Source organism: Panthera pardus, unplaced genomic scaffold, assembly GCF_024362965.1.
Source record: "Panthera pardus isolate Hobbes unplaced genomic scaffold, ASM2436296v1 HiC_scaffold_25, whole genome shotgun sequence".
Taxonomy (NCBI): domain Eukaryota; kingdom Metazoa; phylum Chordata; class Mammalia; order Carnivora; family Felidae; genus Panthera; species Panthera pardus.
Genome location: NW_026526821.1, coordinates 27,293,538 through 27,315,662, shown reverse-complemented (window position 1 = coordinate 27,315,662; position 22,125 = coordinate 27,293,538). Strand labels below are relative to the sequence as shown.

The 22,125-nt window shown below is 40.0% G+C and overlaps 1 protein-coding gene across 1 annotated transcript; it reads right to left on the bottom strand.

Moving 5' to 3' along the window:
* Positions 1-3,982: 3,982 nt before the first annotated feature.
* On the bottom strand, positions 3,983-9,100 carry DEFB116 (defensin beta 116). The gene is given in 3 exon segments (XM_019458890.2): positions 3,983-4,216; positions 4,218-4,306; positions 9,034-9,100. Coding segments are annotated over 3 exon segments (306 nt in total). The 3' UTR covers positions 3,983-4,066.
* Between the last annotated feature and the right edge of the window lie 13,025 nt (positions 9,101-22,125).

Genomic DNA, 22,125 nt, shown 5'->3' with positions numbered 1-22,125 from the left:
ATAAAGAAATCAGTAAGATGTTAAGACCGGTTCAGAGAAACAGTGATGAATATAATCCATCAAATGAACTCTGAAATAAATTTGCAAATGTACAGAAATTGTAAACCTATTTAATATACTGAAGAGCAATAAACTCTAACATTCAGGGCTGTTTCCCACCAGAAAGAAGTCAGGGGCATCCAACTGCATCTGTCCCTTTGCATTGCTATGGATAGGAATAGTTTGTAATGACTCTCAAAAGAATTTTGGCAATGATACAGTTCTCTGTTAATTAACCACTACCCATACAAAGTTTCTAAATAGCTTAGTCAGTGGAAAATTAATTTAATTGTGGACACCCCTAATAGAATTATAATCCCAAGGGATCTACTAGATTATGTCCAGCATTCCACTGAAAGAACACCCAGTAATCTCTTTTACTTATTTCCAAATTTTGGATCATTTTCCTTCACAATTTTTTGATAGAATGGTGACTTTCTAAACATGATTTTATTTCAAAATAATTTACAATGCATATGTAATACTCCAAAATGCTTTTGCTTGGGGGGTGGTGTTTTCAGTGTGTGTGTGTGTGTGTGTGTGTGTGTGTGTGTGTTTGAAAGAAATAAAGCCTTAGTTCCGTTGTGTTATGGTTAACATTCTGGACTCTGAAAGAAATAAAGCCTTTGATCTATAAAATAGGGATTACCTTACATGTTAAAACAGAGTTGTTTGTTACATGTATTCAATATTAGCATGTATTCAATGCCTCCTTCTACACTCACTTTTGTTGTTTAAAATATAATAATTCCTCAACCCCTTTGCCCTTCGTAATCCTAAACATACTCTGAGGAGAAGTTCTCGTTTTTGATCTATTATGTTCTGGACAGCAGGAGAGTTAATTTCCATAACACAGAGTGAATCTGCTCAAAAGTCTTTGGAGTATTTAATCTAAATGGAATAACATCTATTTACCATCATTTCTAGGTGGTATTCATTTAAACATTAAAAAATTACATGGCAAGATTGTTTTGAAGGCTTAATTTTATATTGAGGCAGTTTCATAGAGTATCTGGAGTTGTTGTGTAGAAAATCTGAGGCATATAGAGGCTGGCAATAGGATGGTTTTGAGTACAAATTATTATTAGTATTTATTATTATTATTATTTTGTCAAAGGCATTTGTTCTATGTGTATCTGAAAAAGCTTACAGGGTTTTTTTCCCTTTGAAGTTCATCAGTGATGTTTTCAAACTCTTGTAGATATATCTGTAAAGGAGAGAATTTAGAATTTTTATTTCCTTTTGTAAACTTCTTCTCACCATAAATATCATGACTACTTTCTGGCCAAAATGGGAGATTTCCAGATTTTTCTCTTAGATATTTTGGAACATCCTAGCATAAGAATGAAGCAGGAAAACAATACTAGTTTGGAGATAATCTCCGGTCACCAATTCCACATTATACTAAGTTATGCTATAGTCATGCTATATTTAAAGTTATGCTTATTTAAAATAAGCTAAACAGAGATTAGAGATGAGGCTTTCTTTTTAACCATTTGACTGAGAACCCCACTGAATAGAGTCTCACCTAAAAAACAGTAGACCCGAGTTTTCTCAGTTATTGGTGGTAAGGGTTAACAGACCAGCAAAGCTACGTGGTTGAACTCAGATTATAGTCCCTACCTGAAATACAAAGCATTTCTGAACTCAGGCATGGAGCCATGGAATCTCCAGGCCACAGAGGGGAGATACAGAGGAGGATCTGAGAGTTAAGACTGTGTGTAAATTCAGTCCTCATCCTACACTCCACCTCCACCCTTCCTCAGATCTTACAAACGACACCAACTTGTTGGGCAAGAATGACCATACTCAAAAGTTTAAAATAAATGTCTGCCATTTATTAGATTTGTTTTTTTAGGAAGGAAGAAGAATATCCATCAGGCAGAGTCTGGGAATCACTCTCTACCCTCTTTAACCCATCAAAATCACAGGCTTTCTTTTATAACTTAATATACCTAAAAAATCCTTGTAAGACTTGTGTCGATGAGCAGTGGAGAAAGTGAAACCGGAGAAGGAACAATGAGAGAAGCTGATGGTGGACCTTATGAAATAGCAAACATCAAAGACACTATTTGATAAGGGTGCTAATAACGATCAAAATACAGACAAATACACATTTGAACAAAGGAAATTACTTGTTGAGAAAAGCAAAGGTGGATGGCATTGAAGATCCCTAAAAGAGTAAAAAAAAAAAAAAAATGTACATTCAAGGGACTAAAACATGAAGGATTTCTTGATTAGTTAAGATTTTTCACTTTAAGGAAATAGTGAACCCTCTCCTTTTGGTTATGCAAAAGCTGACTTCATCATTAAATGGAGATCAGTTTGAGTTGGAACCAAAAGCACATGTTAATGGTTTGGACATGGTGACTTGAGATGAATTGGTGGATCTAGAACGATTCCCAAGTTTCTGAGTTGAGCAATGGGATGACTGGTAGGTGTCGATTACTCAAAAGGGAAGACCAGAGAAAAGCCAGGCAAACAGGGTGGAAATTCAGTTTAGGACACTTGAATCTGAGAGAGCTGAGAAATCCATGATAACCTAGCAAATACATAATTCAATATGGGGGTCTGGGCCTCAGAGATGTCGTCTGGGTTGAACATGTAAATATAGAACTTGCCCAAGATCACACAGCTTCTGAGCAGTGATGGGGAACAGAGAACAAACCCTTCTGACTCCATATGCATGTTTCTTTCTTGAAGACATGGAGAAACCAAGGAAATGGGAATCTGCTTTAAGCCTAGAATTCCACAACCATTTTCCCTTTACAAAAACTTCTGAAGTAGAAAGTCTGAAATATTACTCCTGTGCTGAACCTGGGACCAATATATTCTTTTAAATATTAAAAGTTGTGTCCAATCATGCTACTTATTCCAGAAAATTTCTGCCTCCCTTCTTGAAACCTGGCTTCTGTCAAGCCCCTATCCCCTGTCTGACAAACACGTCTGAATGTCAGTGGATCTCAAAGACATAAACATCATTAAGATTTCCCACCAGACTTCTAAGTTCCATGAAAATTAAAATCCGGCTGTATAAATTGGTCATTTAGTGAGTGCATGGCCTTTGGTCCATCTGGGCTGAAATTGTCATTTGTCTAATAATGGGAAACATTATGAAGATTATTAAATTATTATTAAAATAATCCAGACTCAAACTTCTAGAAGTTTCGATCCAAAGAGGGGAGAGATGAAGCATTAGCCATGGAAAAGGAGTCTACATAACACAATGATAATTCCATAGTATGTCCAACTATTAGTTGTGACTAAGTTTGGAGTGGAAAGTTAATATCCCTACATTCTCAGGAATGAAAGGAATCTTAAAGGTTATCAAGTACAGTATCCAGCTTCTGTTTCAATTCCCTTTCTCTCACCATGACCACAACCACCTCTGTCTCACACCCAGAAATGGTCCTCCAGACTCGAAACCAGAAGAATGCTCAGGATCAACCCTGCTTGGTCCACTTTCCAACGCCTCTACCTCTCAGGAAATGTTGCCCGACTTTGTCCAACGGATTCCTATACTCAGTCCTCGTCATCCATCTGTCTGGTTCTGGTTCTTCCTGAGGACACCACATCATACCAAACAGGCCAGGATGGTCGTCTGAATATCAAAAACAACCATCTTGCCCTCGTCGTAATCTTACGACGTTTTGCTCAGAGGACTCAGTGATCTCCCCTACATATTCACTGGATAATCCAGACTCAATACAGTCGTCACCTTCCCCCTGCTGCCTAAGAATGAATCACAGCCCTCTTGGTGGTACCAAAGCAGAGCCGAAATGTGATTTCCTCCCATCCTTGGCAGCCTCAACATTTACCGAGCTACTCCAGGATCCTATTTGCTTTCTTGGCCAGTGTCCTTTCCAGTACTCTGTTGCTCCCCAGCTTCTGCCTAACCTTCCCCTGTCCAATGATGACGGCTCACAGACGAAAGACACACACGTGAGAAGGAATGCGTTTTTATGGAGAGGGTGTTCCAGAATGAGGGAAGAATTACTCCGGGGGGTGGTGGTATGGTTGGTGATGTTCAAATTTTAGAGTAGCTTGAAATGTTTGTAACTGACAGGTTGGAGTCGGAGTCATAATCCTTCACATTGTTAGAACGGGCTACCTTCACAGATAGTTTCAGGCAGCACTTTTGATCACTTGGGCAGGTTAAGTATTGAATTTCATTTTTTTCTGCAGGTGTTTCTGCACATGCCGTGGTACAGCTGGCATGGAATCCAAGGCTCTTGGCTGTTGCCATAGTAGGATCTGAACAGGTCACCTGGGGAAAACATAGTCATGTTTAGTGTCCTTGCAGCAGTGATAACAGGAGTGGGGAAGCATGATTTCGAGAGAACAAGCCCTGAGAGTATTAACAGGATCCGGAATCAAAACCACCTTGGTTCAAATGCAGGTTCCGTCATTATAACTCGTCATCCTTTAGCCAGATACTTTGGTTGGCTAGCCCACCGTTGCATTGTTTTCACAATGGGTGTAACAACGTTTGTGATGTTAGATTAGCATATGTAGCGTGCTCAGAAAAGTAGCTGGCACCTAGTAAGAAGTAATTAAATATTAGACACTGTTGCTGATATGAAAGGCTTTTCCTGAGGGTCCAGGGTTTCAGGGGCACCCACTGGACGTGTTCTCAAGTGTCCGTACAGAGGTACGCTTCTCACACAGAGCTCCGTCAGGGGCAGCCGGGCTCCACGCTGAGGCAGGGCATGCACATTCCAGCCCCTGCGTGCCTTTGTCCTTTGAAGCATTTGAGCAAACACGTACCACACACGTTTCTCTTTGTACCTTGGCCCCACAGAAACAGATGCTGCGTGTACCTGGGGAGCACACGCTGGAGCACACGCACAGGCACAAGTGCACACGTCGGCATTCACACATATATTGAGCATATACACATGTGCTCACTGTACAAACCTCTGCCACGCGCTTTCCACAAATGGCTAAAGCCCCTCACTGACCACTGATAGCTATATATCAGTCATCCAAATACGTGCACGTGTACATGGGCTCCTTGGCTGGAAATACCCCAGTGACAAAGTTCCTGACACTCAGCTTTCTATAAATGCTAGTCATCAATAGATTTAGTTACTTATTGCAACTTTCAAAGGCAAAGGAGCCATTAGAAAGAAAACAGCCACCTGGGTGGCTCAGTCAGTTGAGCGGCCGATTTCGGCTCAGGTCCTGATCTCACGGTCCGTGGGTTCAAGCCTCACGTCGGGCTCTGTGCTGTCAGCTCGGAGCCTGGAGCCTGCTCCGGATTCTGTGTCTCCGTCTCTCTCTGACCCTCCCCCGTTCATGCTCTGTCTCTCTCTGTCTCAAAAATAAATAAACGTTAGAAAGAAAACAGTACTAACAGTCATATCATACGTCCAGCTTCAACCATGTGTCAGGCATTTGACAAATGATATCTCATTGAACCTTCATAAAAGCTTATTGTTACTGCTATTCTTTAGATGAAGACATGGAAGCTCAAAGAGAAATCTTGTTCTGTCCACATTTCTACAGCGTTGCACTTGACCCGGCCTGGAATTCAATTCTTCTCTATTTGATACTAAGCCCATGCTCTTTCCTCTCTGTGTGACATTGCCTCCCTACATGAGAGGTTTTCTAGGGCAGGGTGGCGTCTTCCTGCGTGATGTCTTTAGGCATAAGGACTTCTTCAGCTATCAATAGATAGTCCAGACTCCATAGCTTCACATTCAAGAACCTTTTCAACCACCCACCCATCCCCTCATTTCACATCCATTTATCAGCACTCACTCTGTGCCAGGCCACGTACTCCGTGCTAAGCACACAGAGGTCTCCAGTGCCCACCCACATTAATAAAAATGGGACAAGCAAATTTGACATTGTTTTCTGTCTGGCAAAAAGAACATTCTGTTAATTTTGTATCAACAGAAAGCAAGATGTCCCAAGTCTAGGTGAAGTCAGATAATGTGAGAGGAAAGAAAGTATAAAGTACTCTGTCTTAATGGCAGACATCCCATAGCATCTGGGCACTGATATACATATGGACTTCCCCAGAAATTGGCACTCCAGCCCATGGAAGGCACGCAATTGCTGCGGCATCAGCCAGCCTGCTGGTTAACCAGAACAAGGAGGTAAAAAATGGCGTCCCGTCATCCATGTTCCAACATCAGGGTACCGCTGCATTTCCTACTTTAATCCTTGCCTTCATCACGGAACCCCTCCCTCTCTTGGCATCATCCTACTTACAAAAGGAGGAGGTCTGCAGGGCCCCGCTAGAGTGATACTCACACTCTTCTGGCTAATATTTGAACTGGTGGACTTTTATTTTCTCCCAAATCCAGTGGATGGGAGCCAGGGCACCCAAGGTCACCTCCATCACCAGAAGATGGATAGGAACACAGATAGCAGGAATGAGGATCAGGCAAGCTGCCTTTCCCTCACTCTCCACATGGGAAGCAGGTCAAGGCAGACCCAGGAGGATTCTGCTTACAGTGGCTAAACAAAGAAACAAAGGTTTTGTTATAGATATTTCTAGTTTCTCAATCCTGCAGCTATGCTAACCCTATATAGTTCCCTGCCATTTCAAATTGTAATATCCACGTTCATTGAATGTCACCTTTGATCATCCTTCCATCTCCAAATTGAAGTTAAAGATCTGCTTTTAAATATCAGCTTTGCCTCTGACCCTCTGTACTCTGTACCCAGTCTCCCCATGTCAGAAATGGGAATGAGAGAGTTTGCACCAGATCAGGAAATCTCAACTGTGTTTCTGAAGGAGGAGGTTAATAAGATGGGTCATACTTTATAATAACTTGGGGAGTTGTTAAGTATACTCACATCAAGTCTCTAGAGATTCTGACTTGACAGGTCTGAGAAGAGGCCAGAGGAGGGGTGCTGTGCATGAGTTTCCCAGAAAATACCGGCTCCTGCCTGAGAGCCACAACCCTGCCTGACCTTCTCACATCCACCCATAGACATGGCCCGGCTCATTCACCGACTTTGGACATATGCCCAGCTTGAATCAAAAAACAAAACATATGCTCTAGACTCTAACAGTTCCATACACAGCCAAAAGCAATGTTATACATGATTTCTTTGCCACCTGTGCACCCCAAACATGATCCTTCCCCACCCAACTTGTAAGGTTCTTTATATATATATATATATATATATATATATATATATAATATATAATATATAAATGTATATAAAATATATAAATATTTAAATATATATAAATATATAAATTTTTAATATATAAAATTTTAGTTTTATAGATTAATTTTAATTATAAAATTTAATTATAAAATTATATATTAAATTTAATTATAAAATTTTAATCTATAAAAATTTATATATATTTATAAATTTATATATTTTATATATTTAATAAATATATAATATATAAAATATAGAATATATATTTATATATTAGGCATAAGTCATTTATATGTATTCATTAATTCATTCAATAAACCTACTCTGTGCAAAGCACTCACCTCAATACTAGGAATACATAAGTTGCAAAGACAGAGTCTCGGCTTTCAAACACATTAATTTCCTAAGTATATGTTTTGGGGTGACGAAAGGAAAAAAATGACTTTGGTTACCCCAGAAAAGTTTGTCCGGAACAGTTCCTGCCCATGAACTGCCAAGTGAGAGTATCAAATAGTTATTAGGGAGGCAACACTATGTACAACTTGTGAAGCATGGAGTACTTGTCTTCCTTTGTTGTTATCTGCAAACTTACCTGTGGTTTTTACCACTGTTCTAACATGGGAACTGAACTTTACGGAACATGAGGACAAGTGTCTCTCAGGTGAAGAGGATGAAACAGAGTGAGAAATAAGGGGTAGGAGAAAGTGAAGTAGGGAGAGGGTGGGAAGGGGAAAGAGAAATAAGAGAGGGAGGAGAAAACAGTAATTCTGAATTGAGTCCCAAGAAAAGAGACAACCTTGGCTCTCTGTGGGACTGGGATGAGATTATTGCCATGTCTTTCTGTACATGTCAAAGTTTAAGGAGAGCCACTTAAGGACATTCCAGCCTCCCAGTTTCATTTTTCCTCACTACCTACAGTTATATTTATTGCTTTGCAGTGCTCCCCCCACCCCCAATCACACCCAAGAAACTTTTTTAAGAATTTGAAAATAGTTACCAGATATTTTTCACGCAGCATTCACTCTCCCCATTTCAACAGCCACGGCTCTGCTCTGATGAATGCAACTGTCTTACTCAAGCTTAATCACCCCCCCAAACTCAGGCTAAGCCAACCCCTGCCCGGACACACCCCACATATGCCCAGCTTGAATAACACACCTACTTGAACCAACAGCTAATTCCAACTTGTAGCTCTGTCTCTTCTCTAACCACCTAAGGCTCAGTTGTAAAATTCAACACAAACAGGATACTAACCAAGCCACCCAACCCAATTCACAGCATTAATCCAAAACACAACCCCACCACCAGCTTCACCCTAACTTTCAGTCCTACCCAACTCCGCCCTTAGCTCCATTCGGCAAAAATAGCCTTCCCTCTCCAGACTACACCAGAGCATCAATCCAGACCAATCCTATAAACAGAATTGCTTACCCCCTCCTCATGCCCACTCATTTTTCTAATATTACTCTCTCTCTAAGGTCATATACCATCCCCAGCACAACTCATTCTCCCAAACTACCATTGATTCATCTGATAGCTCCCCAACTTGGATCCAATCTCGCACACCAAACACATGAATCAATCTATCCTCCCAGTAACAGCACTACCTAAAATGCCTCATGCTTCGATACTCCACTAGCCCAGGAGAGAAGAAGCAACAACCTCTTAAATTTGTCTTGGCAGAGCGGAACCCGGGGAGATCTTGACATGAGATGGACCTTGGGAGTAACGTTCCCAACGTGTCTGAGACCAGAAAGGCTTTACGTAGTGCCTGTGATATGTGAGTGGGAGTCATCTCAGAGGTCATCAAGATAACAATACCACACGCAAGACCCCAGAACCTTTGAGAGAGGCCTGAGTTACCTGGAGTCTTAGGAACCAGGATCAGGAGGATGGAAATGGTCATTAAATAGGGCTTCATGACTGACATGTCCTGAGAGAATGGAGGGCTCAGGTGCAGAGGACGGAACAGAGATTACTGCAGCAGAGCGATGCCCTGCCTTTATTAGTTTTGGAAATGGGCCAGGGTTGTGTGCAGCGAACTAAGAAGGATGAGACATACCTGGGGTCAGCCAGGCAGAAGGATCACATGCATCACATGTCTCAGCTGGGCACTCTGTGAAAGTGTGGGAGATGTGTCAGCGGCACCCATGTTGAGGTGGGCCTTCCTTCCCAGAAAGAAACAAAGCCAAATTAGAGGCAGTTGGCATTTTGTGTGAGACAAATTTGAATGAATGAATGAATGAATGAATGGCTCAAGCAAGCAAGCAGTGAGAAAGTAATACATAATTATAAGAAATAAGGAATCCTTCCTTAAACATTTGTCTTTATCCTCCTGAGAGTAGAGTGTCTCCCTCTCTCCGAAATACTTACTGTATGTCCGGCATCATGGACTAAAAAAAGAGAAGGAGAAGGGGAAGGGGGCTGGGGGGAAGGCACCGATGAAAGAAAAGATGGGGAAGAAAAACTGAAGGGGAAAGTATAACTGGGGGAAGGGAGGAAAAGACATCAGGCAAAAATAATGGCAATTCATATTTACCATGAACCTACCATGTGTCAGTTTCTGTACTGAATACCGTGGTCTAGATATGAACACTTATGACTACACTGTGAGGTTAGGTAATATTTTCTACATCACGGATGAGGACAAGAAAGTTTGAAGAGGCGATGTAACATGTCTAAGCCACCCATCTTATGAGACATAGAGCCTAGATTAGAAATGATAGCTGTCTGAAAGTAATGTGCCTTTGGGGTGTTTCATTCTTCCAGTGAGTGGAAAGACAGAAATGAGAGATAAGGCAAAAACATAATCAACTGCTAAAAATCAGAGAGTAATTCACTATTCAAGACAATAAGTTTAGTCTGAGGAATTCAGTGCTCATCTCCTGAGAAATGAGAATGAAAGAATTTTTTAGAAGAAGCCACACTGACTCCAGTGAATCATGTGGAAGATGGATGGGTGGGATCCAGTCTTTTGAATGGAAATCTGGAAATGAGTGAAAAGGCTCTTTTCAAAAGTCTAGAATAGTATTGCCACATCTTGCCACAACAAGGCAAATGGAACAGGACTAGTCCTCCCAAAGGTAAATGGAGTTATACTAGCCCTCCCACTAAAGCAACTGTAATACTTGAAAAAACAGGGAAAGAGTAACTATTTCAGTTACTGAATTCAAGACAGAGCAGAAATGAAAAGGCAACCTACCATGGGAGAAAATGTTGCAAGCCACATATCTGATAAAGGGTTAATATCCAAAATATATAAGGAACTCATACAAGTCAATAAAAAAATAATAATAATAATCCAGTTAAAAAGTGGGTAAATAACCTGAGTAGACATTTTTCCAAAGAAGATGTTCAAATGGCCAACCGTCACATGAACAGGTGCTCAACATCACTAATCATCAGGGAAATGCAAATCAAAGCCATGAGATATCACCTCACACCTGCTAGAATCACTATTATCAAAAAGACAAGAGGTAACAAGTGCTAGTGACGACGTGGGGAAAAGAGAACCTTTGTGCACCGTTGGTGGGAATGTAAATCGGTACAGCCATTACGGAAAACAAACGATTCAGCAATTCCACCTCTAGATATACACCTGAAAGAAATGAAATCACTACGTCAAAGAGCTAACTGCACTTCCTTCCATGTTCATTGCAGCATTATTTACAGTATCCATGAAACAACCTAAGTGTTCATCAACAGATAAATGAAAAAAGGAACACTCAAAGAAAAGCCTATGCCTGGCCAAAGGATTGGGGAAAGGGCAGCCTAACAACAGAAACCGTCTTGGCAATACTCCGCCTACTCCAGCCTAACACCAATGGGAAAATCTCACTCTTCCTTTCCCCATGGTTTCACAAGGCTTTCACCCCCTACCCATGGTGTTCACCCCCTCTCTATAGAAGCAGTGTTCAGACTTCCTCACCAGGTGATGTTGGTGGGGACGTATGGGGAGGTAATCTTTCATCTCCTGAATGGCAGAAGCAGGAGTGGCTGTGATTCCCTTGTGGAGTAGCGTCCACTAAGCTCAGGGGGCAGCTGAGCTTCTATCTCCATCCACCATCAACAGAGACTGAGTAACGTAGTGTAAGTCAGGACTAGTGTAAGTACTTTCACATTTGCCCCACCCTGCTTTGCCAGGATAGTAGCAGCAGGATCCAAAGGGGAGGGTAAATATATACGAGTGCCCAGCCTTCAAGCTAGATCTCAGCAGAGGATTTCCTGCTAAGAAGAAGAAAGAGGAGAAGGCGGAGGAGGAAGAGGAGGAGGAGGAGGAGGAGGAGGAGAATAACTCAGAGTCTCAGAATATTATATCCAAAACTTTCAGAACATAGTTTTTTAAAACTCATTCTTGCCAAGAAACAGGAAGATAACAACATGAATGGCAGAATAAAACAGTCAGTAGACACCAATACCAAGATGAATCAGATGTTGGGATTTTCTGATAAGAATTTTAAAGCATCCATCATACAATATTTCAAGAAGCAATTAATAATCGTTTTGAAACAAATAAAAAGTAGGAAATTTGGCACACACACAAAAATAGAAACTATAAGAAAACATCTGGATAGGGCGCCTGGTGGCTCAGTCCATGAAGCGTCCGACTTCGGCTCAGGTCATGATCTCGTAGTTCGTGAGTTCGAGCCCCAAGTTGAGCTCTGTGCTGACAGCTCAGAGCCTGGACCCTGCTTTGGATTCTGTGTCTCCCTCTCTCTCTGCCCCTCCCCTGCTCATGCTCTCTCTCTCTCTCTCAAAAATAAATTTTAAAACATTAAAAAAGAAAAGAAAAAACCTGGATATTAGACAAGAAAAATATAATTACTGAAGTTTTAAGAATTTACTGGAAGCATTCAATGGTAGAGTGGAGATGACAAATGACATAATTGGTGAACTTAGGGAAAGGTCAATAGAATTTACCCAATCTGAGCAACAGAGGGAAATAGATTGAAAAAAAAAAATGAACAAAGTCTCGAGCACCTGTGGGACAATAACTAAAATCCATATCATCTAAGTCCCAGATGAGAGGAGAGAGAGAATGAGACTGAGAAATGTATGTGAAGAAATAATGGCTGAAATACTCCCAAATTTGGGAAAAAGTATAAACCTACAGATTTAAGAAGCCAAGAAAATCCCCAATAGGATAAACCTAACGGAATCAATGCCTAGTCACATTACAATCAAACTTCTGAAAACTGAATACTAAAAAAAAATTTCTTTTAAACAGCTAAAGATTAACTTCCTTTGGTAGACCATAGATTTGAATAATAAATGATTTTTCATCTGAAACTGTGGAGGCCAGAAGCAGGTGATATAACATTTCTCATGTACTGAAAGAAACGCAATGTCAACCATGTATTCTGTATCGGACAAAAATATTCTTCAGGAGTGGAGAGGAAATAAAGGCATTCTCAGACACAGGGAAACTAAGAGAACTTGTAGACAGCAAGCCAACCCTGAAAGAGTAGCTAAACAGAAGGGAAATGATAAGAGAAGAAGGCTTGAAAGTTGAGAAAGGAAAAAAAGAACACTAAAATGGGTAAACATAGAGGTAAATATAATAGACCACTCTAATTCTCATTAGTTTCTTATCATATTTGATGGTTGTAACAAAAATTATGATGTCATTTGACATAGTGCTCAATGCATATAGAGAAAATAATTAAGACAATTATATTTTTTTAAGGTGAGAAGACTAAAGAAACTTAAATGGAAGTAAGATTACTGCACTTCACTTGAAATGGTAAGATGTTTATGCCAGCAGTTTGTGATAAGTTATATATGTATATATACATATGAAATATGAAATACATTCATGAAATTCATATACATATGAACATGAAATATACATGTGAAATATGTATATTTCTATCACTGTGAAAACTGTATGAAGCAATATGCTAAAAAAAGAAAAAAACACTAGGGGCGCCTGGGTGGCTCAGTTGGTTGAGCGTCCAACTTCGGCTCGGGTCATATCTCGCGGTCTGTGAGTTCGAGCCCCGCATCGGGCTCTGTGCTGACAGCCTGGAGCCTGCTTTGGATTCTGTGTCTCCCTCTCTCTCTGCCCCTCATGCTTATGCTCTGTCTCTCTCTCTCTCTCTCTCTCTGTCAAAAATAAATAAACATTAAAAATTTTTTTAAAGAAAAAACACTATAAGCAAAACTAGATCAATCCTAAACATCGTTGAAATAACACACAGGTAGTTTAGAAAAGAGAAAGCGTGGAAACAAACAGAAAACAAATAACAAAAACTGGAACACTTAAGCCCCAATATATCAATAATTACCATAAATGTAAAAGGTCTAGACTGACACTAGTAAAAAGGGTGGAGTCAAGAATGCTGAAATTTCACCTCTCCATAAAAGCAATGAGAACACAGGCAAAATGGTCAGAATCAACTTTGTTAGAACTCTGAAAATTAACTGAAGGCTTGTTAACTGCCTCAGAGCACTTATTTAAGAAAAAAGGCGGACACAGTGAGGCAGTGAGTTTTCTAGCATTTTCCTTTACCCCAGTATCATCTCCCACTCCCAAACTCAGAGTCTTGAAAGTGATAGCCTGCATTCTTAGTTCTGGAAAGAACAGAACCGACCTTATTCACAAAGAACTGTCATTATTTGATGTGTCTGGTGGCTCCCTGGAAAACTGGTTTGAAAGACTTGACTTTATTTCACTTGACTCAGAACTGACTGCTAAAGACCCTACTAGGGGCCATTTGTCAAAAAAAAAAAAATTACAGGCATATATTTTAGTCAGAGCTGCCTGAGGAGATAAATAACAGTTGAGGGAAAAAATAGATTAATCAAACAGCTTCGGAGGAAAGGCTGGAGAGTGAGATGTCCATATGGGCTTTGAAAAACTCTGACGCATTCACGCATGCAAAGTAACAAGGAAGTATGACTCATACATGGGAAAAAACAATCAATAACAAGTGTTCTAGGGGAAGCCCATACATTGAATCTTGTAGACAAAGGCTTTAAATAAGCTATTTTATCTAAATAAGTCCAAACAAGGAAAGACACCATGTCTAAAGAACTAAAGAAGACAAAAATAAATAAAGAAGACAGAAGACACCCATGTCTATGTACTACCCAAAGTGATCTACAGATACAATGCAATCTTTATCCAAGTTCCAGCAATTAAAAAAAAAAAAAAAAGAAATATGCATTCTAAATTTCATATGGAATCTTAAGAAACCCTGAACCACCAAAAATAATCTCAAAAAAGAGCAAAGTTGGAAGCCTCATACTTTCTGATTTTAGAACTTGCTACAGAGCTACAGAGCTACAAAGCAGTGCATTACTAACATCACAGACTTATAGACCAATTGAACAGAATAGAAAGCCCAGAAAGGTATCCTCATGTGTATGCTTGGGTAATTTTTGACAAGGGTGTCAAGACTGTTCAATGGCGGAAAGAATCGTTTTCTCAATAAATGGTGTGGGGAAAACTGGATATCGATATGCAAAACAGAAAAATTAAGTTAGCCCTACCTTTTACATATGCAAAAATTCAAAACTGATGAAATACCTAAGTATAGGAACTAGAACTACGAAATTCTTGGAAGAAAACAGGGAGAAAGCTTCGTGACATTGGAATGTGCGATGATTGTTTTTGGATATGACAGCAAAAGCACAGATAACAATAGAAAAGTAGGTATGTTGGACTTGATCAAAATGCAAAACTTTTGTGCATCGAATTATTATTAAAAATTGAAAAGCTAACCCATGAGGTGAGAGAAAATATTTGCAAATCATGTTATCTGGTAAAGATATTAAAAAGGCATAGAGTAGTAATATCCGGATTATCTATAGAACTCCTACAACTCAACAGATCCCTGATTTAAAAATGGGCAAAGAGTGGGGCACCTGGCTGGCTTAGTTGGTTGAGCATCCGACTTCGGCTCAGGCCATGATCTCTCGGTTTGTGAGTTCGAGCCCTCTGTTGGGCTCTGTGCTGACAGCTCAGAGCCTGGAGCCTGCTTCAGATTCTGTGTCTCCCCGTCTCTCGGCCCCTCCCATGCTCATGCTCTGTCTCTCTTTGTCTCTCAATAATAAATAATCGTTAAAAAAAGTTTTAAATAAAAAAATAAAAATAAAAATGCACAGAGAACTTGAATGGACATTTTTCCAAAGAAGATATACAAATGACCAAGAGCACATGAAAAGAGGCTCAAAATCACAAATCAGTAGGGAGATACAAATCAAACCCACAGTAAGCTATCACTTCATACTCATTAGGGTGGTTTTATTTTTATTACTTTTTTTTTTCAACTTTTGAAACAAAAGCGTTTACTCTCAAATGGTGGCCCTGTCTGTGTAGAGACACGCCTGTCCACATAACAGAAGTTGGATGGTGTGCGACTACATTCACTCTGAAAGCTCTGTGATGACACGTGGCGATGGTGATGACCTCATTGTGATGAAACGATGAAATGATGCCTTTTTTTCCCAGCGGCCCGTCTCTGAGCTGAGTAGTTCAAATCTGATAGCGAGCGAGTTCTCAGATCTGTACTTAGTGTCTTCAAAGATGGGCAATCTGAATTGTTGCCCTGGTGATATGTTCATGAAGATCTTCTTAATGCTGTCTGCTGTGAACTGGATAGTTAACTCTCCCTCAAACAATTTTTTCTCATCGTTTAAGATTTCCTCTCTTCAACTGGCCATACAGAGTTAGAAATATGTTTTCTAGTTTTGTTTCATTCCTCAATTTCTATTTTTGGTTGTTCTACCAAGCTAGCTGCCTTGATTTTTTTTTCCCTCTCCATTTAGAAAAATGGACTACATCCTATTGTATCTTGCAGCCCTTACTTGCCACCACTAGGTATTCCTAGGGGAAAACATACAACCATGTCTATTTTTTTAAACGTAATTTATCGTCACGTTGGCTAACATACAGGGTATACAGTGTGCTCTTGGTTTTGGGGGTAGATTCCGTGATTCGTTGCTTATATACAACACCCAGTGCTCATCGCAACAAGTGCCCTCCTCAATGCCCATCACCCATTTTCCCCTCTCCCCCACCCCCTCAGGATTTCATTTTTAAAAAATGAAAATAACAAATATTGGCAACGATAAGACTGGAACTTTATACACTGCTGACGGGAATGTAAAATGGTGCAGTCCTATGGAAAACAATATGGTGACTCCTCAGAAAGTTAAGCATAGCATTACCATATGATCCAGCAATTCCAATATACTTAAAAAAAAAAAAAAAGCAAGCATGGATCCAAACAGATGTTTGTACACTCATGTTCGTAGCAGTATTATTCACAACAGCCAAAAGGTGGGATAAACAAAATGTTATGTATACATACAATGGCATATTATTCAGTCTTAAAGAAGGATAGAAATTCTGACACATGCTACAACATGAATGAATCTTGAAGATATTATGGTAAGTGACTTAAGCCAGTCCCAAGAGGACAAATATTGTATGCTCCCACTTACATACTAGAGTAGTCAAACTCATAGAGACAAAAAGTAAAGTGATTACTTTTACTTTCAGGGGGTGGGGGGGGGTGGGGAGAAGGGGAGAGTGGGGAGGGGAGTTCGTGTTTAATGGGTACAGAGTTTGTCTACTGCTAATGCTATTCGAGTCAGGTGTAACTTTTTGACCTAGCTGTTCAGTGGCCAGATCCAAAATGAGAAGTGAACGTGACTGCCTTGCCGTTAGTAGAAGATACTCATCCTCCGGCTGCCATAGCTAATATTTCTATTCCCAGTGCTGACTTAATACAGTTCACTAATAAACCCATATGAGAGACACATGGGGAAATATAAAAGTGTATTATGCAATAGTCACTCCTCACGAGATTTTAGAGGCTATGTTGTCACAAACATAAAATCAGCCAACCAGCCGCACTCATAGCTGTAAATGCGAGCTCTACATTAGCCACCGGTCTTAAAGTGAATACCTCTACTGACAGTAAATATGTGTGTGAGGCCTGCATACTGTTTGGATGAAGAAAGTCTTTCTAATATCGGCGGGAACTAAAATATCACATGGAAACGGATTGCTAGTTTATTAGAGTCATTGCAGTTGCCCCAACAATTTATGGAATTCCTTGTAGAACTTATACTAGACGAGACGAGCTATCTGAAGGAAATGAATTTGCACAAAAATGTCTACTAAGGTTTGGACTGGGGAAATTGATGTTTTGTTACTTCTGTCCAGGGACTCCTATTCACAGATTCAGACATGTGCAACTCCCCCAGATTGGAAAACTGGAAATCAAGGAGAGCTAAGAAAAGCACCATAGGAATATGGGGATTACCCCATGAGATTATTCCCATACCCCAATTCCACGCATACATAGCTTTTCATGCCTTCTAACCAGCAATATCATTCAAACAAAATGAATACACTGAAAGCCTTGGAATTATACCACCCCTGTATAAGGACCAAATCAGTAAGTAATACAAACATGTGCCGTTTGTCAGAACATTGCATGCAACAGCTAAGTTACATCAAGGAAGCCCACTGAGGCCCACATTACCTAGGACCTGGTGATAGCTGAATATTGTAGAAGTTCTGCCATCAGAAGGTAATAAATACTGTTCAGTAATGGTATATATGGTTTCTAGAACGCCAGGAGTGTTGCCATTGGTTAAAGCAGATGCTCAAATAATGAGCAAAACCTTACTGAATTTATCATCCCAATCTTTGGAATTCCTAAACATCTAGAATCCAGAAGATGAAGTCACTCTACTTCTATGGTAAATCAGAGGATCTGTAAGAACTTACAAACACCAATAACTTATCACGCTCCTTCTCAGCCCCAGTTTTCCAGAGAAGTAGAATACATGAACCTTACCCTAAAGAATTCTTTGGCAAAATTATATCAAACCGCTAGTTTATGGTGATCAACAGCCTTACCTGTTTCTGTGAAAATTAAGGCCAACTCCCATTTGCAAGTATGGTATTTCTCCCTTTGAGTTAAGGTTTGGAAGTTCGATGAATTTAGAGGTTAAGGATAACCCCTCACCTGATAAAATGGAAAGAAAACACTTCAGATAGAAAGGATTTGCTTGTTTCCCTAGGCTCATTCCGCCATCGTGTGGCCAGATGTATACACAGTCCCTTAAAAATGAGTTTATCCTGTTTATAACCTAGCAATCTTTAGTCTCCATATTTAAGGCCTCTAGGAGAACCAAATGAACTGTATTTCTTAGTATTACTGCTGCTAATATGAATCAACTTTACTTGAACATAGTGGCCTTTACCATTCTGGAAAATATTTACAGAGGGGCCAAAAGGACCAGGATCGAACTCAAAGAGCCATTAAGTACTAGTTTAGAAAGAATCAGAACCAGGACTGGAATTACAAACTCTTATCCTATAGAAATACTCATCAACAACTTAATACGTTGGGGCAATTGTGGAAACATATCATTCAAAGGTAAACAGGATGGAATCATAGTCGACCACAGGAGTAGCAGTAGGAACAAAACTAGAATGAAATTGAGGCAGAATTTGGAATTGGACAGCTTGAAATGAAGTTCTGTGGCCACAAAATATGGCTAAAGAACCGCCCCAAGCCCTCAGCTGTAAACCCAAACAACTAGCTGTTCAACAATCACAGGATACACTTGTTGGTGCTGAACTACGGGATTGTACCTGCTTATGGAAACAACTGGTATTGGGCATGGAGCCGTCTATGGAAAGATTACAGGATAATGTAAAAAGGTTGGTCGTACCATAGATACGAGAGCGGAAAGTTGGGATTTGCAGACTGAAACTACTGAGCTAAACCAGTGTAACTAATTAGACTAAAGGAGGGAAGTTTTCTCCTACACTGATGTGGAAGAAGTGTGTTCGATGGATGCCTGTCGTTCAAGGACGTGGGGACACAGAAGACAGGCGCTATAATTCAAATGTTACTGTTGATACTGAAAATGTTAGAAATGGCAGATTGGACATATTTGTCCCCAGGATTTAGAACAAACAGCCCATTTTCTTACACTAATATTTTTATAGGTACCCTCCCATGAGCACCTCATAATCAAATTTTAATGATCAGTAATATAAAATATTGTGTCATTTTGGAAGGATCACTTGGGAAGATGAGACTATTTCTGTGGGCAGTGATTTAACTTGTAAGAATAATTGATGGATATTGACCGGAAATATATTGGCCCATGCAAGAAAGATGTCTACAGAAAGCTTTAGACAACTGAGCCCCACATGTTGATGGTACATTAGGTATCAGTTGGGTTAAGCTAAAAGGAGAGCTGACGAATAATTCTCACACTGTAGAGCATTTAGAAAACCAAGCTACTAAAACTAATCAACAGTTTGATAGAGCAGAATTCTTTGTTTTTTTAATTTTTAATGTTTATTTATTTTTGCAAGAGAGAGCAGGGGAGGGGAATTGAGACAGGGAGACACAGAATCCAAAGCAGACTCCAGGCTCTGAGCTGTCAGGCATCCCCGATAAAGGAGAATTCTTATGCATAGATAATCAAGAATCTGCTTTAAGGGGGCGCCTGGGCGGCTCAGTCGGTTGAGCGGCCCACTCTTGATTTCATCTCAGGTCATGATCTCAGAGTTCGTGAGTTTGAACCCTGCATCGGGCACTGTGCTCACAGCGCAGAGCCTGCTTCAGATCCTGTCTCCCTCACTCTGCCCCTCCCCTGCTTGCTGTCATTCTCTCTCTCAAAAATAAATAAATGCTAAAAAATAAATAAAAATAAAAATTATTTTTAAAAAAATTTTAAAAAGACAGGGCGCCTTGGTGGCTCAGTCGGTTAAGCAGCTGACTTCAGCTCAGGGCATGATCTCGCGGTTCGTGACTTGAAGCCCCACATGGGGCTCACTGCCGTCAGCAGAGTCTGCCTCGGATCCTCTGTCTCTCTCTCTCTCCTTGCCCCACCCCCCCTAAAATAAATAGATATTTAAAAAATTTTTTTAAATTAAAAAAAGAATCTACCTTAACTGTACATTGTTAAAATGATAATTTCAAAGGCTATTTACCTAAAACCAGTATTCTTTTAATTTTTAAAAATCATCCTATCATAATATTAATTATGGCTTTAGTATGTATACTTCTTTGGGCTTGTTGGATATATAGAATATTAATTAACAGTTTAAAGAGAAATCAACACTACAGTGCAAATTGTATGGAGAATCTGCTACTACAAAACAGTATCAAAAGGAGAAAAGAGGGGCACCTGGGGCGCTCAGTCGGTTAAGCGTCTGACTTCAGCTCAGGTCATGATCTCGCGGTCCGCGAGTTCGAGCCCCGCGTCGGGCTCTGGGCTGATGGCTCAGAGCCTGGAGCCTGCTTCCGATTCTGTGTCTCCCTCTCTCTCTGACCCTCCCCCGTTCATGCTCTGTCTCTCTCTGTCTCAAAAATAAATAAACGTTTAAAAAAAATTAAAAAAAAAAAAAAGAAGGAATGATTGTAGGGAAACTGAGTTTAATAGACCCTTACTGGGGTATGTTGAAACATGGGACTAATCTTATGTGCTACATACACTGTCAGGAGCAAACCCAAGAGGTAATATAAAGAATCATAAAGAATAGAACATCAAAGCAAGACTGGTTAGGAATTATAAAAAACAGGATGTGATGGTAAACTCAGTGTAAATACCAATGCAAATTGGATATCTGCTGTTTACTAAAAGCAAACCATGGTTTAGCTTAGGTATTTTTATTATTCTATTTAGCCTTCTATTAGATTGTCCCCAAGAAATCATTATTTTCTTAGCTGTGCCACTAAAATTTAAAATATACATGCTTGAGTTATCAAAATATAGTATAAATTAGGAAGTTTACCATTTCTTAGAGAATGTAAGAGCTTTACAATTTAACCCATATATCCCCTCCCAAATTATACCTTGTTTTGGTCATGTTTTTACGGTTTAAAACCATGTGGTATAAGTGGGGCCTGGGGGCTCAGTTGGCTAAGTGTCTGACTTCGGCTCAGGTCATGATCTCACAGTTCATGGGTTTGAGCCCCGCGTTGGGCTCTGTGCTGACAGCTTAGAGCCTGGAGCCTGCTTCAGATTCTGTGTCTCCCTCCCTCTCTGCCCCTCTCCTGCTCACATCTCTCTGTCTCTCAAAAACAAACATTGAAAAAATGTTTTTTTAAAAAAAAAACTAGATGGTTTTAATATTACTGTTTTATATACCTACCGTTCATTCAGATTTGCTCACAACTTTTTCAATGAACTATCTTACCAAAGTGTGTATACTACATTCAGTGAAATACACAAATAAAAAATGTACAACACAGGAATTACCCCAAGGTGAACACACTGTGTAAACCCCACTTAGGTCAAGAAATATGATATTATTTCCAACTCAGAAGCCCTGATTTTGTTCCTACCCTGTCACTGTCCACACAGCTCTCACCAAAGTTAATCACACTCCTGAATTTAATTCTGTCATAGATTCACTAATTGGATTTGCCTGCTTTTGAACTTTATATAAATGGAATCCTACATAACTAGGCTTTTGTGTCTGGTTCATCATTATGTTTGTGAGAGTCACATGGCGATAGGCCTTGGATATTTTCCAGTTCGGAGTCATTTATGAATACTACTACTATGAATACTATGATTTAAAAAAAAATTTTTTTAATGTTTACTTATTTTTGAGACAGAGAGAGACAAAGCATGAGCGGGGGGAGGGTCAGAGAGAGAGGGAGACACAGAATCTGAAACAGGCTCCAGGCTCTGAGCTGTCAGCGCAGAGCCGGACACGGGCCTCGAACTCACGGATGGCAAGATCGTGACCCGAGCTGAAGTCAGACGCCCAACCGACTGAGCCGCCCAGGCGCCCCTGAATACTACTGCTCTTGCTCACATCTTTTTATGCACATATATAGGCATTTCTGTTGGAGAAATTGATAGGTCATAGATAAACATGTGATGACCTTTTCTACCTACAGTCAAACAGTTCCCAAAGTGGTTGTACCATTTTAAAACATCCCACCAATATTTGATATT